The sequence below is a fragment of the Sesamum indicum genome, linkage group LG9 (assembly GCF_026168435.1).
Source record: "Sesamum indicum cultivar Baizhima isolate 11 linkage group LG9, ASM2616843v1, whole genome shotgun sequence".
Taxonomy (NCBI): Eukaryota; Viridiplantae; Streptophyta; class Magnoliopsida; order Lamiales; family Pedaliaceae; genus Sesamum; species Sesamum indicum.
In genome coordinates, this window is record NC_142665.1 from 23618902 (window position 1) to 23641081 (window position 22180).

The following is a 22180-nucleotide window of genomic DNA, read 5'->3' on the forward strand; positions in this document are numbered from 1 at the left end:
ATTTACTGATACAACAAATTACATACTGCAAAAATCATCGTACATCCATCCACGTACACTTTGTTTGACTCGATAATTGCATAAGTGATTATAAGATAATTAATTTTACAGAAAGGAAAATTAGACTACATAAATTTAATCTGCTCAATCACAAGACAGAACGGAGCCAAAGAATTTTAGAACATCAATCATATTATTGAGATTTGAGATAGAGACGTGATTGGCGCTGAATTATTTAACAAAAGCTAATAATATTGCAGATTGGTTTGTGATGATTGGGGCCCAAGATCTTCATCGCCACGCTTAAAAGATCTCCACTTTCCTAAAAGTTTGTCATTACGTTGGAGATTTAACTATGCGGTCCAATTAACATTTCAGCTGATTTTTAATTAATTGTATTTTTAATGAGTCTAATAAATATTTTATATTGTTCTGACTTGATCATACGAGTCTCGATTAAAATTTTAATTGGGTGGATTACATGATATATATATTATACTTATTATATAATTTTTTGGGTAATTATATTTTTTTATTCGAATTATAGTCGTTTTTACACTTTATCATCGACACTTTTTTTTTTTGTAGTAATTTATCATCTCAACTTTGCAAAATTTGCACTTTACCATGTATGACCGTCTTTTTATCGAAAAAATATCACATGCTCTGTATATGTGAAAAAATATCACATCACATCATATGACCTTTAAGTATCACATATGCACTACATTGTGATATTTTTTTGATAAAAAAATTGATTGAAAAATATAGAGCTATTGGGTTAGATTGGAGAATATACAAATTTTACAAGAATTGGGCCTTAACCTTTTTCCTTGGGTCCAATAAAAGCTCAATACCAATCTACGTCAATTGGTCGATATCTTGGGGTGCTTAATGGGTCATTACCACAGAGCCATATATGGAGTTTGGTTAAGGAGGAGGAGAAAAACTTGTTCCTATCAGGCCCGTTGTCAATTTTTGCCCAAAATCTATGAATAATACTAAATTTTCCCCAGATAAATTGAGAAACTTCATTCTCACCCCTGATAGTTTCATTCGTTCATTCTCAAAAATCTGTTGACTCTGCCCATAAAGATAAAAAGATCTACTTGAAACCCGTATTTGCTCTTATCTTCCCCTTCAAAAGAGTCGCTAAAAAGAGCCATCTTTGCAAGCTCCAAATCAAGCTCATAAAGCTAGGTGTTCCGTCTTTTCTGGGTGTGTGAAAGGTAATTTTACTGTTTTGATGCCATTGAGTAGTCGTTTCTCGTATGCTCCGAGTAAATTGAGGCAATCTTGTAGTGGGTTCATGGAAACTTCCTCTTACTATTCATAGAAAGATGGCGTCTTTTCCCCTTGCTTGGAATGATGGGTTCTTGATTGCCCAAGAAAATTTGAATCTTTGTGTAGGAAATTCCAAACTTTTGGGGGGACACAGGAATCTCTCCTTTTCACTGTCCCAGAATTGCTTTAGCTCTGTTTCTTGTCCTCTTTTGTTGAGTTGTAGTTCGCATAAACGTCAAAATAGGTTGTTATATAGCAACAGGATTAAGTTGGTGGTCAATGAGAAGATAAATATTGACACTCAGCTGGTTAAAAGAGGAAAGGATGAACTTCGAAGGAAGTTTTCGTTGAGATTGCGCCCTAGGATAAGATTATTGTCAAGAAGATTGAAAAGGGTTCAGGTCAGTTCGCTGCTAGATGGGCTTGGGACATTTCTGCGCAAGAATGTTAAGAGAGTGACGCTTTCTACTTCTGTATCCGTTGTGTTAGGTCTTTGCTTTTTGTTTCTCAAGATAACTGCAATGCCGACTCCGAAAGTTGTTCCATATTCGGACCTGATAATGAGCCTTCAGAATGGGAGTGTGGCGAAGGTTTTGTTTGAGGAGGGTACTCGTCGCATATACTATAATACAAAATTGTGGAATGATAAAGGTAGTGAAACTGAGGTAGATAAATCATCATCATACGGTGAGAGTGTGTTGGATAATAATGCCGACAAGGATGTTGCACGAGATAATCTAGGGGGGAAAAATATGTTAGTGAAACTGACAAAATCTCGAGATTCATCCTCTGCATGGGAATTCTCTACGAGAAAGATTGATCATGATGAGAGCTACCTTCTTAGTCTGATGAGAGATAGGGGGACTTCATATAGCTCGGCACCTCAATCAGTTCTAATGTCCATGAGGGGTATGTTGATCACGGTGCTCACCTTATGGATTCCTTTGACTCCTTTAATGTGGCTTCTTTATCGTCAACTTTCTGCTGCCAATAGTCCTGCCAAGAAAAGAAGACCTAGCAACCAATTGGTTTGCTTTGAAGATGTGGAGGGTGTTGATTCTGCAAAGGTGGAGCTGATGGAGGTGAGTTGTCTTTTCACAAAAATATCTCCCAGAAACCCTAAAGTTTCAGAAGTTCTGTTGACCATATAAGTTGTTCATTAAATGGCAAATAATATGGACAGTTTCTATCAAGATACTTGCTGCAAATTTTTTCCTTTTAACTTCTTTCTCCAAGTTTAGTAAACTCAGAATATGAAGGTTAACCCTTACTATAAAAAAGAGTCTTACTTCCGGGCAGAGGGCAGAGTGCAGCAGAGGGCTTTATCATTGTGACATATGCATGAGGAGATATATTCATATTCTGTCTCTGTTGATTAATCATAGGTAATATAAATGATAGTGTTGGGACAGTAAGCCTTAGGACAAAATGTACTTTTGAATAGAAGGAGTTAATTTAAGAGAAAAAATGGGAAGTAACTCCATTGCCACTGATTAGTTAGTGCTAACCAACTCTAATGTCAGTCAGTTGCCTGCTTGTCATAGGGCATGAGTAGTATAAGACAAAAGAGGGAAATGGGTGCATGTCTTCGAGGCTTAGGAAGAGATGACACACTTAATTCCTTCTCTTCATTGCTATAGTTGGGGTACACAATGGAAACTGTCTCTGTCAAGTTTCCATATTTTTATTCCCAGGGAGAAATGAAAAGTTGCTAATTTAGATGCATAGGTATGTCCATGTACTGTGTCCTGTCATATGAAAACTTTCACAATGTTCTAAAAAGCATATTGGATATCCGTTCATTTCTCTTACCTTGTTTATTTTTCCTACTGCTTAAAGAATGAGATTATTTGAAATGGCACTCATGCTATTCATTTTTAATAGATAGTGTGCTGCCTCCGTGGATCTATTAACTACAGTAAGCTAGGGGCCAAGTTACCCAGAGGTGTGCTGCTCGTAGGTCCTCCGGGAACAGGAAAGACATTACTAGCCCGTGCTGTTGCTGGAGAAGCCGGAGTTCCATTTTTTTCGGTTTCTGCTAGTGAATTTGTGGAATTATTCGTTGGAAGAGGGGCTGCTCGCATTAGAGACCTTTTCAGCGTGGCGAGGAAGAATGCACCATCAATCATTTTCATTGATGAACTTGATGCTGTTGGTGGAAAGCGTGGGAGAAGTTTCAATGACGAACGAGATCAAACACTGAACCAGGTATTCTCAATTTTTTTAATTTAGTACTGTACCTTGCAGCATTTCCTTTTGCTCTCTTAATGTTCGTTGTCTTCTTTTAATGTACATTACAAATAATTCTACACCTGGACATACATACATATATGTACGGTACTATTAATGTGTAGGCCAACATGCACGTGATGCTAAAATTGTTACAGAAACCGCTATGGGAATTAAGACTGACAATCTTGTGCATGGTTGAAGTTATAGATACAAACATGTGAAGACAAATGTCCAGTGAAAGTAAATAATGATGTTGAAAGTAAAAGTAAGCTAAAAAATCTCCAGGGATTTCAACAGCAGAAATAATAGGAGGAATGTATGGGATGTAAGCCCCACGCCCTGCCCTCATGAAGCCATTCTTGGACTTGTACAATGTGGTAGGAAATAACATTGCCAATTTTCTAATGGTTTATTTGAAAGCTAGGACTAATATAACAATGATGACAGTATTAGAAGCTAAAGTTAGGCGAGACAGTGTTAGAAGTTAAACTTAAAATGCACGACGAGACAGTATTGGAAGTTAAACTTAAAATGTGCGGTGAGAATTGTTAACGAGGACTGTTTCTCATTTTAAATTTCTTTTCACATTGATATTGAACCTCCACACGTCAGAATTTTCTGTCCCATGGTTTAATTAAATCTTTTCTCTTTCACATGGCCCGACCCTTAAGATAGTTGTCACTTTCTAGTTGCTGACAGAAATGGATGGCTTCGAGTCGGATATAAATGTGGTTGTTATTGCTGCAACAAATAGACCAGAAGCCTTGGATCCAGCTCTGTGTCGGCCTGGCCGGTTCTCAAGAAAGGTGTATGTGGGCGAACCAGATGAAGTGGGAAGGAAAAAGATTCTAGCCATACATTTGAGAGGAGTCCCCCTTGAGGAAGATGTTGGCCTTATTTGCAACCTAGTTGCATCTCTTACACAAGGCTTTGTTGGAGCTGATCTTGCAAACATTGTCAATGAGGCTGCCCTGCTTGCTGCCCGTAGAGGTTAGATAAATTTTATTGACTCGCAAACTTTCCAATTCTTTTTCCCCTTTCCACTCGTAATCTGTAATTTCATGTTTTCCCCACTTCACAGGGGCTGAAATGGTATCGAGGGAAGATATCATGGAAGCTATTGAAAGAGCAAAGTTTGGCATAAACGAGAGGCAAACAAGTGGCAGTACAATAAGCAAGGAACTAACGAAGCTGTTTCCTTGGATGCCTTCGCTTATGAGTAGAAACGATACTAGAAGAGATGGGACTGAGGGACCTCTGGGCTATCAAACTTTAAGCTGATATAAGTATGTTTCTCATCTTTTTATGTTTGCAAATGGGCTGAAATGATATTGAGCGCATAGTTATTGAAAGGAACAATTGATCATCGTAGTCGAGAATTTTACTTCAAGGAACGGTGGATTGTGTTTCTTGTTACAACTTCTGAAGGTCAGCATCTTCAGTTCAATGGTTTCCTAGTGTTCTTCTATGCTCATAATTTTGTAATAAATTTTTTGATGATAATTTCATATTTTTTTTTAGTCGTAACAGTTGAAGAGACTTGAGAAAATGTCTTCATCTTTATACATAAGTTATAACATCCAACTCAGATGAAAGGTTCTCAAGGGTATGATTGCTCATACCCCCATCAATTTCATCTCCTTGTCATCTCCACATTGTTTATTCGGGTGTTGTCTGTTCTTCCAACTAACCCTATTAATTAAAGAAAACAAAAGAGCACTACCAATATGAGTCAGGATTCAGAAAACAAGAATTGCAATTGGAAGCAAGGAAAGGTGAGCAAAACTACAAAATCTTGGGCCAAACTAAGCAGAATGTTCACCCACGAATATTTTTCTGTAAAAAGCAAAATACATTTTTTTGATTAATGATAAATTAATGTTTTTAAGTTTTATATCACTTTTGCATATAACCAGTTTAAATTGATTTTCTGAATTAATATGTGAAACGGTGGTTTGGTTTGTTCGTTTTCATGAATCGGACCCCACATTTCTAACGATGAAGGACTCCTACCAATGAATATCAAATACATATACCTCATGTTCTCCCTGCTGATTGAACTACTCTTTGCTTACTGTCGACATGCTCCATCAGATGTCAACACCCACTTCTTCTTTTTTTTATCTTGTAAAATTTCCACTAACAGCGGTAAAGTTCCAGGAAAGTTGGTCCCTGATCGCATACAGTCTCAAGAGAAAACAAGGGGGTTGGGATAGGTCCATCCCAGTTGGCCCCATAGGCCCATTTTGAGATCCCATGGGCAAGTCCATTACAAATTCTGGGAATTTTTCTAAAATTTCATTTTAGTCTGCATTCCCAAATCGTCCTGATGGCTTGGACTTTGGCTTGGGCTGCTCAATCAATTTCTTCCGACTTGTTCTTAATCCAATTGATGGCCACGGCAGAGTAAGATTCAATGAACAAGAATCTCTTCGAATCCATGTTCCTTATTTCACTGCATAAAATTTTGCTGTAATGGTTTTTCTGGGATTTGCCGAAACAGACTAACTTCATAGAGACATGGCATGTTTCAAGTTTGGTAGATTTGCTTTAGGTGATTGAAAGAAAGAACTGAAATTAGGCTCAAAATGACGTTTCCGCTGCAACATGAAAACAGGGAACAAATAAAATTTATCAAGATTCAACAATAAATGCCTCAAACACAACTGGGAAACGGGTTCTTCTCATCTCACAGGGAGAAGAACTCGGATAACATCCCATGTGGAGATTTATCAAACATGCCTGAGAGGGACAACAAGTTTCTTGAATCTTTCAACTGTCTAATGATTCACAACTTGTGCGTTGTTCTCTCTCAAACCTATGTACAATAACAATAGACCATAAACTTAGCTAAATTCTTGCACTCCCCACTTGTATAGTATTTACAGTTTGTCTGGAGCAGGAAGTTGGATAGTCTCGACAAGTAGGTTCATCTCAAAATAACATGTCAAGAGCCTGGTGATGGTCTCCTTAGCAGTTCCTCCCTGCAAGTTGAAAATGGAACCCAAACTTGTGATCTCTGAATCTATATGAACTACTCAAATAAACAAGTCAAGAGAGTTTTGGTAGTTACTTCATGAGGACTCTATCAATTGATGAAGCAGCCAAGAGGCCTCTGTTCTCCTCAACCCTCCTCTGAAGATACGGCATAATTTGCTCAACAGGCCCAAACGGCAAATACTTGCTCACCCGAAAACCTTAATTTCTCAGGCTAAAAGAAAGAACTTCTGCCATTCCATAGAGCTGGGCAAACTGGAAATATGGGTTAGCGTTCGAGTCCGAGACTAATTGCTTTAGAAGCTGCCTTTCTACAATGCCGACTCCGATAGTTGTTCTTTACTCGGACCTGGTAATGAGCCTTCAGAATGGGAGTGTGGCCAAGGTTTTGTTTGAGGAGGGTACTCGTCTTATATACTACAATACAAAATTGTGGAGTCAGAAAGATAGTGGAACTGAGATAGATAAACCGTCATCCTACGGTGAGAGCGTGTTGGATAATAATGCCAACATGGATGTTGCACCAGATAATCTAGGGGGAAAAGTATGTTTGTGAAACTGACAATCTCGAGATTCATCCGCTGCGCGCTTGTGAGGTCTCTGCTAGCAAGATTGATCATGGTGAGAGCTACCATCTTAGTCTGATGAGAGATAGGGGGACTTGGTATAGTTCAGCACCTCAATCAGTTGTAATCTCCATGAGGGATATGTTGATCACAGTGCTCACCTTATGGATTCCTTTGACTCCTTTAATGTGGCTTCTTTATCGTCAACTGTCTGCTGCCAATAGTCCTACCAAGAAAAGAGGATGTAGCAACCAATTGGTTTGCTTTGAAGATGTTGAGGGTGTTGATTCTGCAAAGGTGGAGCTGATGGAGATGAATTATCTTTCTACAAAAAAATATCCCAGGAACTTTAAAGTTTCAGAAGTCGTATTGACCACATAAGTTGTTCATTAACTGGCAAATAATATGGACAATTCTTATCAAGATACTTGCTCTAATTTTTTTCCTTTTAACTTCTTTCTCCAAGTTTAGTAAACTCAGAATATGAAACGCGACACCTAGCTTTGGCATCCACGGTTTACATCCTTTGGAGACATCGTAATGAAGTCATCTTTGAGGGCACGAAACCCAGTCCCGAGGGTCTTATTATTTCAGTGAAGATCACAGTCTATAGGCTCCTCTTGACATATTTCCCACACGGTTTAATTGCTCTTTAAACTTTAATGTGGGTCCTTTGTATCTGTCCGGGTATGCTCGAAGTACTCTGTAAATATTACTGGATGAATGAAAACTTATATTTCACCCAAAAAAAAAGAATATGAAGGTTAACCCTTACAAGGTGTCCCCCTTGAAGAAGATGTTGGCCTTATTTGCAACCTAGTTGCAGTGTTGCATTTCTTACACAAGGCTTTGTTGGAGCAGATCTTGCAAACATTGGCAATGAGGCTGCCCTATTTGCTGCTTGCAGAGGTTAGATAAATTTCATTGACTCGCAAATTATTGGATTCTTTTCCCCATACCACATGTAATCAATAATTTCATGTTTTGCTGACTTCACAGGGGCTGAATTGGTATCGAGGGAAGACATCATGGAGGCTACTGAAAGAGCAAAGTTTGGAATAAACGAGAGGCAAACAAGTGGTAGTACAATAAGCAAGGAACTAACAAAGCTGTTTCCTTGGATGCCTTCGCTTATGAGTAGAAACGACACTAGAAGAGATGGGAGTGAGGACCTCTGGGCTATCAAACTCTAAGCTGATATAAGTATGTTTCTCGTCTTTTGTGTTCACGAATCGGCTGAAATGATATTGAGTGCATAGTTATTGAAACGAACACGTTCTGTCTAGAAATTTAATCCAAGGCACAGCGGATTGTTCCTTGTCACAACTTCTGAAGGTCAGCATCTTCAGTTCGATGGTTTCCTAGTGTTCTTCTTTTTGTTTGTATTGGTAAACAGTTGAGGAGACTGAAAGTAAAAAGTCTTCATCTTTATATATAAACTCCAACTCACATGAAAGGCTTTTATTCTCTGATGAAGGTTTTCAGGGTATGATTGCCCATACCCATCCCATTCATCTCCTTATCATCTCTGCATTGTTTATTAGGGGTGTCGTCTGTTCTTTCAACAATCCCTTTATTATAGAAAACAAAGGATAAACACAAGCCCACTACCAATATGAGTTGGATTCAGAAAACAAGAATTTCAATTGGAAGCAATTAAAAAACGGAACTAAATTACACAAACTCGTGCCAAACAAAGCCTTCGTCCACGATGATTCTTCTGTAAACAGCAATTAGAATTAATGTTTTCAGGATCAATCATATTCATTGAATTGGATCCTACGTTTCTAACAATGAATGACTGCTACCACTGACATAATTGCATTTCCCGAACAGGGAATATGAAATACAGGGAACTGATATTCTCCCTGCTGACTAAACTACTCGTTGCTTGATGTTGACAAGTTTCTAATCTATTTAGGATTCATCGAATCATATGGTTGGAATCTTAGCGGTCCTTGTTCCGTGGAGCATTTTGCTCTTTACTTTTTAGCTGATTCCTACTTCTGATGTTAACACCCACTTCATCTACGCCTCCACCATCCATTTCTTTGCCTTTTCCTGGATTATTGGATTTCTATGTGGAAGAAGATAAGGTTGAAAGAGAGGGTCCGAGTCATGACAAGAACACGAATTTGTTCGAATCCATGTTACCTGTTTCGTGCATTCTATGTCTATATATATATATATATATATATATTTATTTATTTTGCCTGGATGAAATTTTACTGAAATGATGTTTCATGGATTTGCCGGAATAGACGAATTTCATAGAAATGTTTTAAGTTTGGGAGATTTGCTTTAGGTAAACGAAAGATAAAAAGTGAAATTAGGATCAAAATGAAGTTTCCACAGAAATTGAAAACAGGGAACAAAATAAAATTTACCAAGATTCAACAATAATGCCTCAAACACAACTGGGAAAGGGTTCTTCTCACAGGGAGAAGAACTCGGATAACGTCCCATGTGGAGATTTATCAACATGCCTGAGAGGGACAACAAGTTTCCTGAATCTTTCAACTGTCCAATGATTCAAAACTTGTGCGTTGTTCTCTCTCAAACCTATGTACAATAAGAATAAACCATAAACTTAGCTAAATTCTTGCACTCCCAACTTCTATAGTATTTACAGTTTGTCTGGAGCAGGAAGTTGGATAGTCTCGACAAGTAGGTTCATCTCAAAATAACATGTCAAGAGCCTGGTGATGTTAGTCTCCTTAGCAGTTCCTTCCTGCAAGTTGAAAATGAAACAGATACTTGTGATCTCTGAACCTATATGAACTACTCAAATAAATAAATCAAGAGAGTATTAGTAATCGTCGTAATTACTTCATGAGGGCTCGATCAATTGATGAAGCAGCCAAGAGGCCTCTGTTTTCCTCAGCCCTCCTCAGAAGATACGGCATAATTTGCTCAACAGGCCCGAATGGCAAATACTTGCTCACCCGAAAACCTTCGTTTCGCAGGCTAAAAGAAAGAACTTCTGCCATTCCATAGAGCTGAGCAAATTGGAAATATGGGTTATTGCGTTCGAGCCCAAGACTAATTGCTTTAGAAGCTGCCTTTCTACCTGTTCGTATAGTCAGAAAGATAAAAACTTTTAGTATCCATCAACAGCCTGTAAGTAAACTGATTAAACTGTGTGTACCTGATTCAATATTGTGGGTTGCTAGAACGACTGAACCCGACCCCCTAGCGACCTCCTCAAGCAAAAATTCAGCACAGTCATCGAAACAATTATGAGTCTTCTGGATGTCATCGTGGATGGGGGACTTAACCCCCAACGAAGCAGCAAATTGTTTCTCACTGGACATGTATGCACCCCGCACCAATTTAAACCCTACAGGCACTCCCATTTTGTCTGCAGCTTTCTTTGCTATCACCAGCCTCTCTTTTGCATCTTTCAAATAAGCCTGAATCGTGTTGAATATTAGCGGATCGTCCTCTTTGCCAGTGTATTTTATCGCAGCAGAGTAACTGAAGTAGTCGATTGCAGGTTGAATTGCTGTGTCCTCTGCATCAATTAACAGAGGCTTGTTGGCTTCTATGCTATTCTTACAAATCTTGTCCAGCCTCTCGTACGCCAACTCGAGATCGTGCTCTTCCTCTCTACTTAAGGGAGGAGGCCTTGTCATCGTGTGGTACAGAGGGCTAGACTCGGAGAAAACGGGCAAATTCTTGAGCTTCCATGGAAGATGCAAGGATTTGTCCTTCTGCTCCCATCGCAGTAGATCACTAACTCTTCTTAGCAAACTAGGAGGACAAATCGCAGTAATTTTCACCACAACAAAGCTAACCTGTATTGCAAATATGATCATCAAATCTTATTACAACCTTTTGATCATGGTACAGAATACATAAATTACCTAATCCTAATGCATGAGGATTGTTTGAAAGACGTTACCTGGCAAGAGTCGACGGACTTGGTCGAATTGATGGTTCGAAGAAATTCTTGCAAATTGCGATCGCACGACTCGTTATCGGTAGCGTGTTCCAAGCCATAATCCAACATAGCACCGAGTCCAGAATCCCAAAGTTTCTCCACGGTCCTGCTCGCCTTCTCCAGATCTTTACCCGCGCAAAAGTGAGAATAGAAGGTATGCTCAGTGGCCGCCAAAACCAACTTCCTGACCATAGGGTTGTTCATCAGTCCCGAAGTCATGATCCACAAGCCAAAATCAGCCGCTCGATCGTACGACGAGATCTTAAGCATGCTTGCTGATTTAATCAGCTTCGGTGTCGAAACTGATGAAAACAACCGCTTGGTATCATCAAGTTCGAGCTGGAAGTCGCTGCTGTTGGTGCTGGTGGAGGCGGAGTCGGCGGTGGTGGTGGGCGGTGAAGGTGTTGGTGTTGGTTGAAGCGGTCTCTTGGCTACCTTCTCAGGTCTTCCCGGATTGATGAGCGGCGGGACGACAGTGATGGAGGGAGCGGAGGAGTTAAGGCGGCGGAGGTTGCGAATTACCTTTGGGTGGACACTACGGCTGGCCATGATGAATGATCGCTAGGGGTGGGGATGCTTATGGGAGAGTTACGATCCAGGACTCCGCTCTCAGGGCTATATATACCACACCACAATCCTTACAACACACACCCTCACTGCCGAAAAGACAGAGACCCGTTTGGATCAACACGTTTTAGAAAATCAAATACTAACAAAAAAAGCGTCCAAGTTCTAATTTCAACAAACAAGGCCCCCGGATTATAGTTGACGACATAGAGTTATTGTCTGAAAAAAGAGTAAAATTTACATGGACAGAGAACGAGGAGAGGTTTCACATATCTAAGATGCAATGTTGTAGGAGACGGGTGTTGAAATAATTGACTATCATAACATCCACAAATTGGTATTAATACATTAAATACGAATCAAGCACGACTTAAACAATTATCCTCTGCCTGAACACCCTCATATAGCAGCTCAGTATCCACGTAAATTGCTTTATACAAGACAAGACTTACCTATTCAGATAATATTGCCCCGTCAACGCTGCGTAAGCTATCAGCATTTTGGTTGACTTTAAATTGAGTGATAAATTAAGAAAGTTTACGTTGATTCAATTTTGACTAATTAGTGAATTCTTCAAATTTTGATGTTTTTTAATTACACCAAAAATTTCTCATCTAATCTATCTATTATATGTATATTAGTATTTAATCGGTGCTATATACGGACTTAATTTAATTATAATTAAAATCATATTCTATTGAAATTTCAAATATATGAAAGTCAATTTAACCTAATCCATCTATTATAATGGGGCATCGATTGCTTCGTACTATTTCAACAAAAAGCCTTCTCCAGTTCCCAAACTAGTGCACTTATGTTGCTCCGATAAAGCTATAATTTATATTATATTAGTAGTTGTTATTGCGTGCATATAATGAATAATTTTTTTATATATTTTAAAATATATTATAAATATAAATAAAATATATAAATTAATACATTACATTAAAAATAAAAAAAGAAGAAATAAAGAGAAAAAAATAATTTATAATATAAAATTTTTAAAGTTAAATAAGTTAGTTATCTATACTTTATATAAAGTGAAAGCACCCTTCTGATGTCTCACTTAATTTTGTTATGTCAATTTTTTATTTTTTTTAATATTTAACCTTTTTTTTTCTTTTCCCAACTTTTTATTTTTCTTTCTCTTCTTAACTTCTCATTTCTCTTTTCTCCTCTCATTTTTTTTATTGTTTTCTAAATTTTACAATTTTTAAATATTTTGTTAATCTAATTAATATATTTTTAAAATAATTATATTTTTTTAAATCTTAAATTGATTATGCACGCACATGTGACTCACATATGCTCGTAGATATAATTGAAGAGGGACAAGTGGTGTCTCAATTATTTTGGTATGTCAATTTTAATACTTAATTTAATTTATTAATTTATCTATTAACTTCCCACCCACTTATCTAACTTCTCACTCCCTCAATAACTTTCAATAGTTATTCTTTTTTTTTTTAATTGTTATTTTCATTCATTTTTTCATCATTATTTTTTTGTAAATTTAATTTAACTTATTATTTTATATTTTATTTTAAATAATATTTATAAAAATTGCACACACATAAAATGTGAAACAAATTACTGCTGTTCTAATAAAGAAATTTAGCAATTAGCATAAGAGCAAACAAAATAATTGAGGAGGCATTAATTGATATATTTGTCATATTTTGCTTCTATATAAATTGAGTTTAACTCGACCCAAATCAATAACATGATAAATAGAAATTTTAAATGAAGATGAAGCTACATAGTATATGACCGAAATTTCATGTCCAACGTTCTTGATTCTTGATAATAGGGCTTGTGTGTGTTTGTGACCACATTTAATCGAAATTCAAGCAGAGAAATAGTCCCAAAGAGGTAGTATATATATCCTTTCTTGCTCACAAAATCTTCAAACCATCAGCCAATTAAGAACCTTAAACTTTCCAATAATCACACTTAGTGTCTAAAACACTTCCCCTACCAAAGATAAACCAAGAATGGATCAGGCCAAAGCCAATTACAATGCTGGTGAGGCCAAGGGCCAAATTCAGGTGAAATTCATTAATCATTTACTTCCATGATTAATTGCTAAATCCATTCTCTGATTAACAGACTAATCTTCTGTTAATTATCTTTTTCCTTTTTCTTTCCCTCTATTTTTCAGGAGAAGGCTAGCCAGACAATGGATAGCATCAAGGACACTGCTCAATCCGCCAGTCAGTCCATCCAGCAGGTTCCAAATTAATCTCAGCCATCCTAAAAACAATAAATAGTATAAATGAAAAATTGAAAACATATCAGCTGCTACGCTTATTACAAGAAAATACTACAAAAAAATAAAATCGAATTGCACGTTTTTAGGAGTTTTCGCGTTAAAATTTAAGTATTCTGATGTGTTTATGAACATGGTACGTGGAAATTGTTGCAGGGTGGTCAGCAGATGGCTGCTAAGGCACAGGGAGCTGCTGATGCTATCAAGGATTCCACTGGAATGAACAAGTGAATCTAGTGCAGCAACAATTAGAATTTCTTGTTTCTTTCATGATCATAGTTGTCTGTCTCAGGGCGGGCTAATACGCTTCTACGTGTAATAATAGACAATTTAGTCATTTTTTATATGATTAATGAATGATTCCAACAATTATGGTACATTTGATTACCGCTTGAAAACCCACAGAGTCGTTGATCTTTCAATTGTGATTAGGAAGAGATGGTGGTTTTTCTTTTTGTAATAAAAGAAAAGTGGGTGTTAAGTGCTAATGAACACATTGATTAGCTGCAAAGATGTAAGAAATCAAAGCAAAAGTGGAGTAAAAGCAGGTGACTTTAAAGGACATGCTTTTCTGAGTGCAGACATGAAGAAAAGTGGAAAACATATCATAAAAGTCGACCTGCCGATCAACTTTCTCATAGAAAAAAGGCTTTCTTGATCAGATTAATACAAAGAAAAATGTAGAAACCTGATAATTGTTGACATGCTCATCTAGAATGTTTATTCATTTGATGTCCGTTTTTCAATGTGAGAGAAGTGTAGAATACTAGAGAGAGTTAGAGATGTATGCAACAAGACCGCGTTCGCTCTACCGCAAGTTTCCTGGTGCAGTCTCTGCGCGGCCACAGCCGGATTCTCAGTATTCAGGGCATCTGGTAATTTCAGATGAAGAATCGGAGGTGATGGATTCCTTTTGCTGTGGGATGTGGAAGAATGACAGAATCAAAAGGCTGCCATTCCCTTCGGACAAGATCTTGCAGGTGGTGCACCCATCATTGCACGAGGAGGCGGCTACTGTTACAAAGGTGTGGTTCGTGCCTGTTCTTGACCAGCCTCTTTCGTCCAATCGCTACTATATTATCAAAGCTAAGGGAAGACGAAAAGGGTATATCGGCTTCTGTTTCATCATTTTTGCACCATTTAACTTAATTTAGATTCTGCTCATGTTTTTACACAGTTTTACTTATGCCTTACAAATCCTAGCACTCGTTTCATCCAATCAAAGTTTAAACTGATGAATAATTCTTTTGCATGCTGATTCTGTCACTATTTCAACTGTTTGCTGTTCAGTTCAGACATTACTTTCAACATTTTGATCACTTCTACAGACAAGCATACACATGTTCCAGGGAGGGAGACTCGGGAATGTGTTGCTTCAAAAGTACTCGTGTGGATCCAAAAATCAGGCCTTTCGACTACAGAGACAGATACCAACAGTTTGAGATTCGTCCATATCATGGCGGTGGATTCTTTGCCAAATCAGTAGAATGGGATGGTTATCCTCCAAGTTTCCTCAGACAAGGCGGATGGCAAGTCTACGCCACTCCTTCGTTTAAACTCCATCTACACGACGCTCCAGGCATCCATGATTCAGGTTCACTGGACTTTCCTGAGGGTAGTTTCCCACTATACGCAAGACGTTCGACTCCTACCGTGATTGGGAGCTGGTACTGCCCTTTTGTATTCGTGAAAGAGGAAAACTTGAGAATAGATGATCAAATGAGGAAAACCTTGTTCTATGAACTGAGCCTTAAGCAGTGGTGGGAGCGGATATACTCAGCCGAAAACGAGAATCAAGAGAATAACGTCGTGGTTGTCGATGCGAGAGTGAAGAGGTTGCTATGTCTGGTTCTTGGGATGGAAGCTGAGAAAGACGGCAGAGAGGATGGGGATGGGTTCGTTTGGTTTAAGGTAAAGGGAGATTGTAAGAGGAGAGTGAGTGTGGGTTTGAGTTGTGCGGTGTATGAGAAAATGAGGTGGGTGCAGGGGACAAGAGGGTGGTTTGATGGGGAGAGGGATGTGAGAGTTTGTGGTAGTAAGGAGATTGGAAGCAGTAGTAACGGGTGGAGAAAGTTTTGTTGCTATGTTTTGGTGGAGAGTTTTGTGGTGAGGAGAATGGATGGGAGTTTGTTGATTAATTTCAGCTTCAGAAACACAGACAGGATTGAGTGCAGATGGGAGTGAGGTTTCTATGTATGGGATTGCTATTTGTGTTGGGAGGCAGTTGTAATGAAATCAGTTGGAGTAGTATTTATTGTAAAAGAAGTGATCATAAGTGTACATTTGTTGCTTGTCTGTGATTCTTGTTTGATATTTTGTACATACTTGATAGTGTTTATAGAATGAGAAAATCTCCTCCTTACATTTATAATATTTTGATGAAACTTTTATTTTTCTTTTGGTGTTAATATGTACCTATAAAATGTGATATTATATTTTTCTTCAAAAGACTTTAAAATTATATTATACCTTTAAATGAAAAAATACGGAAATTAGTAAAAAAAAAATGTATACAAATTTTTATTTTTACCTTCATTTAACATTTCGTATAATTTATTAATAAAAATATCTTAATGATATATTTATATTTTTTTTTAATTTGTCATAATTAAGCATACATTTGTTATTTCCTTTGTCTAATAGCTTGTACAAGACAAAAGCAAATTAAAAAAAGAAATAGTCCCATCAATTTCTAATTGATAATGAAAAATATTTTAGAGAAATTTGTAAAATTATATGAGAATTTTTCTCTGCAGCGTCAAGGCCATCTCTAGACGTTTTTACTGGCGACACGTGTCGGCTCGTAAACCGGCGACTTGTAAAAATGCCAACAGTGACGGTATCAGTTCCAATTCCGAACTCAATAATCCCCAGGCAACTGCGGATCGGAGTCCGACAACCAAAATTAAACCCGATTCAGTTCTCGATTCTCTGCTCTTCGTCAAAATCACCGCCTATGGACACTCAAAACCCACCGAAAAGAGTGGTTGTTTGCGGCGGAGGAGTCATCGGTGTGTGCACCGCCTATTTTTTATCCAAGAGGGGCGCCGCCGTCACACTTGTCGAACAATCGTCAATTGCTTGCGCAGCATCCGGCAAGGCTGGTGGGTTCCTTGCCCTAGACTGGTGCGACGGCGGGCCAGTCTCTTCACTCGCACGCGCCAGCTTCAATCTCCACCGTTCACTGGCCCAAGAACTCAACGGCGCGGAATTGTACGGTTATCGCCCCGTTACCACTCTCAGCCTCTCAATAACAGAAACGGCGTCATCGGCTCAATTGAACAGAAAATCTGGCCCAAATCTTCCATCTTGGATTGATGGGCCGGCGAAAGGCCCAAGGACTATTGGGACGACCGAGACGACGGCGCAAGTGCAGCCGCAGCTGTTTACCAAGACATTGCTGTCGAAGGCGGTGGAAGAGTATGGATTAAAGGTGGTTATAGGAAAATTGGAGAGGGTGGAGGTGGCGGAAGGGGAGGCTAAGGCGGTGGTTTTGGAGGGCGGCGGAGCCATTGATGCCGACACGGTGGTTTTGGCACTTGGGCCTTGGACTGGCAATTTGTCACTTTTAAGCTCGTTGTTTAGAGTTTATGGGCTTAAGGCTCATAGCATTGTTGTGGAGCCGAAAGATCCGGATTCGATTACCCCTCACGCATTGTTTTTGAGTTACTATCCGGCCCATGGTGGGCAGCCCATGGACCCTGAGGTGTTTCCCCGTCCAACAGGTATTTATTCACACTGAAGTTCAGTTTTTAGTTTTGGTTAATGTCAGAGAAAACTTTATAGGAATCATTAGCATATATTTAATTGAATGTCTTAAAACTTAACTACGATATGTATTATGTACGTAGTTTAAACTCTTTCCTGTTTCTTCATACGTATGTGGGAGTATAACCTAGCTTTGTGAATGTAACATCATTTGTTGGTTGAATTAACAGGGGAAGTGTACATATGTGGAATGTCAGCCGAGGCCGAGGTACCAGACGACCCGGAGCAGGTAATCCCCGTGCCTGAATCCATACGGGTGCTTAAGACAGTAGCAAGGAACGTGTCGAGCCAGTTGATGGAAGGCGAAGCCAGAGTGAAGGCGGAGCAAGCGTGCTTCTTGCCTTGCATGGACGACAGTCTGCCGGTCATTGGAGAAGTTCCTGGAGTGAAGGGGTGTTATGTGGCCACAGGGCATAGTTGTTGGGGGATTCTCAATGGTCCAGCCACAGGTGCAGCCGTGGCTGAGCTTGTAATGGATGGCACTGCTAGCATCACGGATGTTAGCCGATTTAGTCCTGCCAGGTTTCTTCGTGGCAGAAAATAGTAGATGGACATGCTGCAAGTTTTGATACTTGAGATCTTTCATCAAGAATGCAAATTGATGTGAGTTTTTCCCACTAAGTTGTTAATCCTCTATTGGGACAAGAACAATGTTGTTTGTGGATTAATGTATGATTGACGAGTAAGAAAGAAGTGAAGTGGTGTCTGAAAGAGTGGAAAAGTAGTATGTAGCGGGATTGAACTGCACGTTGACGATGTATAAATCAACATTGGCCGCCATTGATCTGAAAAACATCACTACCAATTCTTATTCTAATCGTTGGGGGAAGCGTTCAGATATAGTGCTTATAGAGCAGATGTGAATCATAGTTGCAGATTGTGAATTTTCAGATTTGATCTCTATATATTTCATCAAATTTATGAATGCAAACTTGGGTTGAAATTAGATGAGTGGCCAACATTTCAGCAGTTGTGTGAGTTCACGTAAGATGAATTTATCTTTTACCAGTACCTTTGTTGATGTGTTTCACCACACAGCATGCATTTGAAGGAAAAAACAAGGCCCACTCAAAACATGGCCTAACCACCATCAGAAGCAAAACTTACGAAGCCCTGTAATGCCATAATATGCTGCAAGGGCCATATGGCAAGACGTCATGATAGTTGTTATTGTTGTTGTGTGTCCGAAAATTTTTACTTGAATCAAGTCTGATTAATTGCATTGTAAATCCTACTACGATATTAAATACTGAATACTTCATATATTTAGCAGTTTAAACTTTTAAATAATATGGTCATTTAGCATGGTATTAACACCAAATTTATACATCTTAAATTGTACTTTAATTATTGAACAGATTTAATGCATGCGCTCACAGTGTGACCTTTTTTTTTAAATTTCCTTGTGATTTGGATCCAATACATTGGGGCGCCCAGCCCAGAAGAGGCCCAACACTGGGAAAGGCCGAGCAGATCTAGCCATTAAGTAGGCACAAACATAGCTAAGCCCATTAGGATCCAACCACTACCCACCCTCGGATGAAGGACATATGTCCTAATCCCCTGACCCCACATGTCATCCGTGCATAGGTCAAACACTAAAAAAATTTCTCAGTACAATAAGTATTTATATACAGTATTTATTGTCTTTTAGCTTCGATATTTCAATCTATGAACTTCATAAGTAATTTGAACATCGAAGTACTTATGCTGAAAGCTAACTCAACGTCATTTATACATTTCTTTAGTCACTAAATCACTCTGTACGATCACACCCCCCTTCAATACGAACTCACGATAGATCATATCTCCTCGAAATATATTGGAATTTAGATTTTTTTTTATTTGGATTTTTTTTTAAGGAGTGAGTCAAGATAATATTCTTTTGGTGTTCTTTTTTCTCACTCTACATACTTTGTTTTGTACGTTATCTGCAAGATTTAACAAGACATTGAGAATTTACAGTTTTATTCTCAAAAGATATAATAATGATTTTTTTGTTTTTTGAGTGAACGCAGTCAAATATTATATTGCTAATAAATTAATTATAATAACCAGTACTATTAAATATTTATATCTAACAACAACCTTCAATGATAACAATTACATACTAATTATCAATATTATATAACCAAATTTAATCAATTACTAATAAAATAGAATAATACTTATTATTACAGTAGGGTAATATCTCACATATTTGTAAAATGTGAACCCATAATTTTAAAGTCATAAGAGCTCAATTTTGTTAATTAGACTAAACTTTATTGATACAAAAATGCTAATATATATTATGTAAATGAGAAGTGATATTTTGGAGAAATTTCAGGGTCCCAACTCCAAGAAGAGAATGAATTTGTGGCAGTGCAAAACTGGATAAGCATCCAAAGTAATGAAAATTTCTTGGAAAGTAGTAAACCATGCATTGAGGATGCAGCCAGCCATTGATTTCACCTATGTTGAACGGGGGGGACAGACAAGTTAGCTGACCAAAGAAAACTAAGGGGGTTGCAACTGCACTAAGTTTGGTCCTTTGACTATGTAATAATTCCCTTGCATGCGCTACACAAACATGGCGTGGTCGGAACGTCATGCACACATTTCCCTATTCCACCCCACCCCCCCATCACAACTTCATGAATGCACCATTAATTTACTATATATATCTATACATTTACGTGTAAGAGCAACAAATTTGTTCTAATTATTTAGGTATAAATATGATGTAAATTTCATAAAGTTACGTTCAGGTTGGAACCTAGGGAGTCGTGGTATAGGTGATTTAACAAACATTTGTTCTGTGTTCTGTACACTCTATATTAATTATATTCCATGCTCAATTAATTGCCCTATATGCTCAATATACGTTTGTACCAATTGGACTGTGTGGGGTGTGGAAGAGCGTTTGTTTCTGCTATCCTTGCAACATCCCATCAATACCATAAATTATACTCACATTTTTTGAAATTTAATTCATCTTACGTGTAACTCTATTCAATATAAATGACGAAAAATGACCAAAATCAAATAGGGTATTGAGTTTGGAGATGAATCTATGGATTTGTAATAGTATATGTATGTGCTTAATGCAAACAACTGTATTTCCAGCTTTATGAAACTTTGGTCCGTACGCTAAAATTAGCAATATCTCGCGCAAATCCATGCAATTAAAATACTGGTACAATACATGGACAAAACTTGAGACAGATGAAAAGGTAAAAGGCGGGGCTCCGGACAATTAGCCCACACCGAAAGCGTCCATAATTTGTTTCATTAACCTTAATTTTTAAGACTAGAAAGATGAATTATTGAGTGGCCTGTTCACGGGGTCGGGGTCGGGGTCGACCACCACTGCTACAACTATCCAAGTTAATCACCCTATGTAGTATGTATGTACGTATGTATATAAACAATTAAGGCCCATGATCCATCACATTCTCTTGCTTGTTCCTTAATAATTAAGATTAATTAGGAGGCAAAGCACGTGCAATCACAGCTCAGTTTTTGACTAATTCTCAGTTAATGTTGGACTACGACTGCCTGCCCCTTTTATTATTATTATTTTTCTAATATTATATTAATTCAACTAATACATTAATATATTAAAAATAAAACATATAATTAATTTTCAATTCGACCAATATATTAATATAACTGAAAGTAAATTACAATCATTCACATAAAATTAAACGAATATTTCATATTTGATAAAACTTAAATTCATAATTTTAAACTTGTCGATTCAATTTTAATCTTAACCCTACCCCTCTTAGTTTTTTAAGCACATACATACATGATATGATACATTCCATATGTGTTAAAGCTACACTACCTAAAGTATCTGACAAGTAATGAGTGGGAATGAAAATATTATATATATATATATAATGGGTTTAAAGTAAATTAAAATTCACATGCACCCACCACCATCATCACTTCAATGTTGAAAGTTGTATGTGTTGATTATTATTATGATGACAAGTCCAGTGTTTTTTTGCAGTCATAGTGGCTTTTTGCATCGCAATGCTACCATGAAACTAAAGGAAAGGGATTTTATGTAATGTTGATGTTAAGACTAGAGTATGTCTTTTTACAAGTATGATATATCATGGGAAACTCAAAATACTATGTTTTTGTTATGGTGTTGAGATATAATTATATGCTTATATTATATTTGCAAAAATTATAGTTACAAATCCATTTTGATAATTTTAACTTATAATTTTAAAATTTTTGTACATTGAAAAAAAATAATAAAAAATTATTAAACTAGTTGGGAAGAATTAAGTTGGTCATGTGCACTTTTCTGGCCATTTTATCAAATTCTGATCATTTTTATCTTTATGGTAAGAAGATTGTTAAAATTTATAGGACAAAATTATTAAAATAAATTTGTTGCTGGACTAAAATTGTCAATATCCCATACTTATAGGATTAAAATTATAATATTATTAGTATAACTTAATCTTATTATTAAATAAATTAATAAGAAAGAATTGATATGATGCCTAAAAGTTGTATGCAAAATTCCCCTTTCATCAATAATTAAAGTAA

General features: G+C 37.5%; 4 protein-coding genes and 3 long non-coding RNA genes across 8 annotated transcripts; 5 read left to right on the forward strand and 2 right to left on the reverse strand.

Moving 5' to 3' along the window:
* Positions 1-1076: 1076 nt before the first annotated feature.
* Positions 1077-5045, forward strand: LOC105177579 (putative inactive ATP-dependent zinc metalloprotease FTSHI 3, chloroplastic). The gene is made up of 4 exons (XM_011100786.3): positions 1077-2366; positions 3169-3492; positions 4206-4506; positions 4598-5045. The coding sequence occupies exons 1-4, from the start codon at positions 1341-1343 to the stop codon at positions 4795-4797; spliced, it is 1851 nt and encodes a 616-aa protein (XP_011099088.1). The 5' UTR covers positions 1077-1340; the 3' UTR covers positions 4798-5045.
* Positions 5046-6132: 1087 nt separating this feature from the next.
* LOC148787011 (uncharacterized) lies at positions 6133-7386 on the reverse strand. Its single transcript, XR_016067420.1, has 2 exons — positions 6590-7386; positions 6133-6500 (listed from the first exon to the last, which is right to left on the reverse strand). It is a non-coding gene; the product is annotated as an uncharacterized LOC148787011 (long non-coding RNA).
* A 7-nt stretch (positions 7387-7393) lies between these two features.
* LOC148787012 (uncharacterized) lies at positions 7394-8593 on the forward strand. Its single transcript, XR_016067421.1, has 2 exons — positions 7394-7988; positions 8079-8593. It is a non-coding gene; the product is annotated as an uncharacterized LOC148787012 (long non-coding RNA).
* An 844-nt stretch (positions 8594-9437) lies between these two features.
* Positions 9438-11987, reverse strand: LOC105177580 (proline dehydrogenase 2, mitochondrial). 2 transcript variants are annotated; one of them, XM_011100787.3, is made up of 4 exons: positions 10984-11985; positions 10228-10876; positions 9909-10149; positions 9438-9810 (listed from the first exon to the last, which is right to left on the reverse strand). In XM_011100787.3, exons 1-4 carry the CDS (start codon positions 11569-11571, stop codon positions 9771-9773), a joined length of 1518 nt encoding a protein of 505 aa, XP_011099089.1. In that variant the 5' UTR covers positions 11572-11985; the 3' UTR covers positions 9438-9770. The 2 variants fall into 2 exon arrangements, with proteins under 2 accessions (XP_011099089.1, XP_088741273.1); XM_088885147.1 differs by lacking the exon at positions 9438-9810 and having other exon boundaries at positions 9905-10149; positions 10984-11987.
* A 1486-nt stretch (positions 11988-13473) lies between these two features.
* On the forward strand, positions 13474-14240 carry LOC105177581 (stress-induced protein KIN2). The gene is made up of 3 exons (XR_849063.3): positions 13474-13637; positions 13751-13819; positions 14015-14240. It is a non-coding gene; the product is annotated as a stress-induced protein KIN2 (long non-coding RNA).
* Positions 14241-14501: 261 nt separating this feature from the next.
* On the forward strand, positions 14502-16231 carry LOC110013177 (uncharacterized). Its single transcript, XM_088884530.1, has 2 exons — positions 14502-14963; positions 15187-16231. Exons 1-2 carry the CDS (start codon positions 14641-14643, stop codon positions 16040-16042), a joined length of 1179 nt encoding a protein of 392 aa, XP_088740656.1. The 5' UTR covers positions 14502-14640; the 3' UTR covers positions 16043-16231.
* A 365-nt stretch (positions 16232-16596) lies between these two features.
* Positions 16597-18443, forward strand: LOC105177582 (FAD-dependent oxidoreductase family protein). Its single transcript, XM_011100788.3, has 2 exons — positions 16597-17583; positions 17797-18443. Exons 1-2 carry the CDS (start codon positions 16683-16685, stop codon positions 18168-18170), a joined length of 1275 nt encoding a protein of 424 aa, XP_011099090.1. The 5' UTR covers positions 16597-16682; the 3' UTR covers positions 18171-18443.
* The last annotated feature ends 3737 nt before the right edge of the window (positions 18444-22180 follow it).

Coding starts and splice junctions, on each gene's coding strand:
- LOC105177579 (XM_011100786.3), top strand. CDS start 1,341: ATGGCGTCTTTTCCCCTTGCTTGGAATGATGGGTTCTTGATTGCCCAA. Junction 3,493..4,205: donor GAGATCAAACACTGAACCAG/GTATTCTCAATT, acceptor GTCACTTTCTAG/TTGCTGACAGAAATGGATGG. Junction 4,507..4,597: donor CCTGCTTGCTGCCCGTAGAG/GTTAGATAAATT, acceptor CCCACTTCACAG/GGGCTGAAATGGTATCGAGG.
- LOC105177580 (XM_011100787.3), bottom strand. CDS start 11,571: ATGGCCAGCCGTAGTGTCCACCCAAAGGTAATTCGCAACCTCCGCCGC. Junction 10,877..10,983: donor AGTCCGTCGACTCTTGCCAG/GTAACGTCTTTC, acceptor TTTGCAATACAG/GTTAGCTTTGTTGTGGTGAA. Junction 10,150..10,227: donor AACCCACAATATTGAATCAG/GTACACACAGTT, acceptor CTATACGAACAG/GTAGAAAGGCAGCTTCTAAA.
- LOC110013177 (XM_088884530.1), top strand. CDS start 14,641: ATGTATGCAACAAGACCGCGTTCGCTCTACCGCAAGTTTCCTGGTGCA. Junction 14,964..15,186: donor GCTAAGGGAAGACGAAAAGG/GTATATCGGCTT, acceptor TCACTTCTACAG/ACAAGCATACACATGTTCCA.
- LOC105177582 (XM_011100788.3), top strand. CDS start 16,683: ATGCCAACAGTGACGGTATCAGTTCCAATTCCGAACTCAATAATCCCC. Junction 17,584..17,796: donor GGTGTTTCCCCGTCCAACAG/GTATTTATTCAC, acceptor TTGAATTAACAG/GGGAAGTGTACATATGTGGA.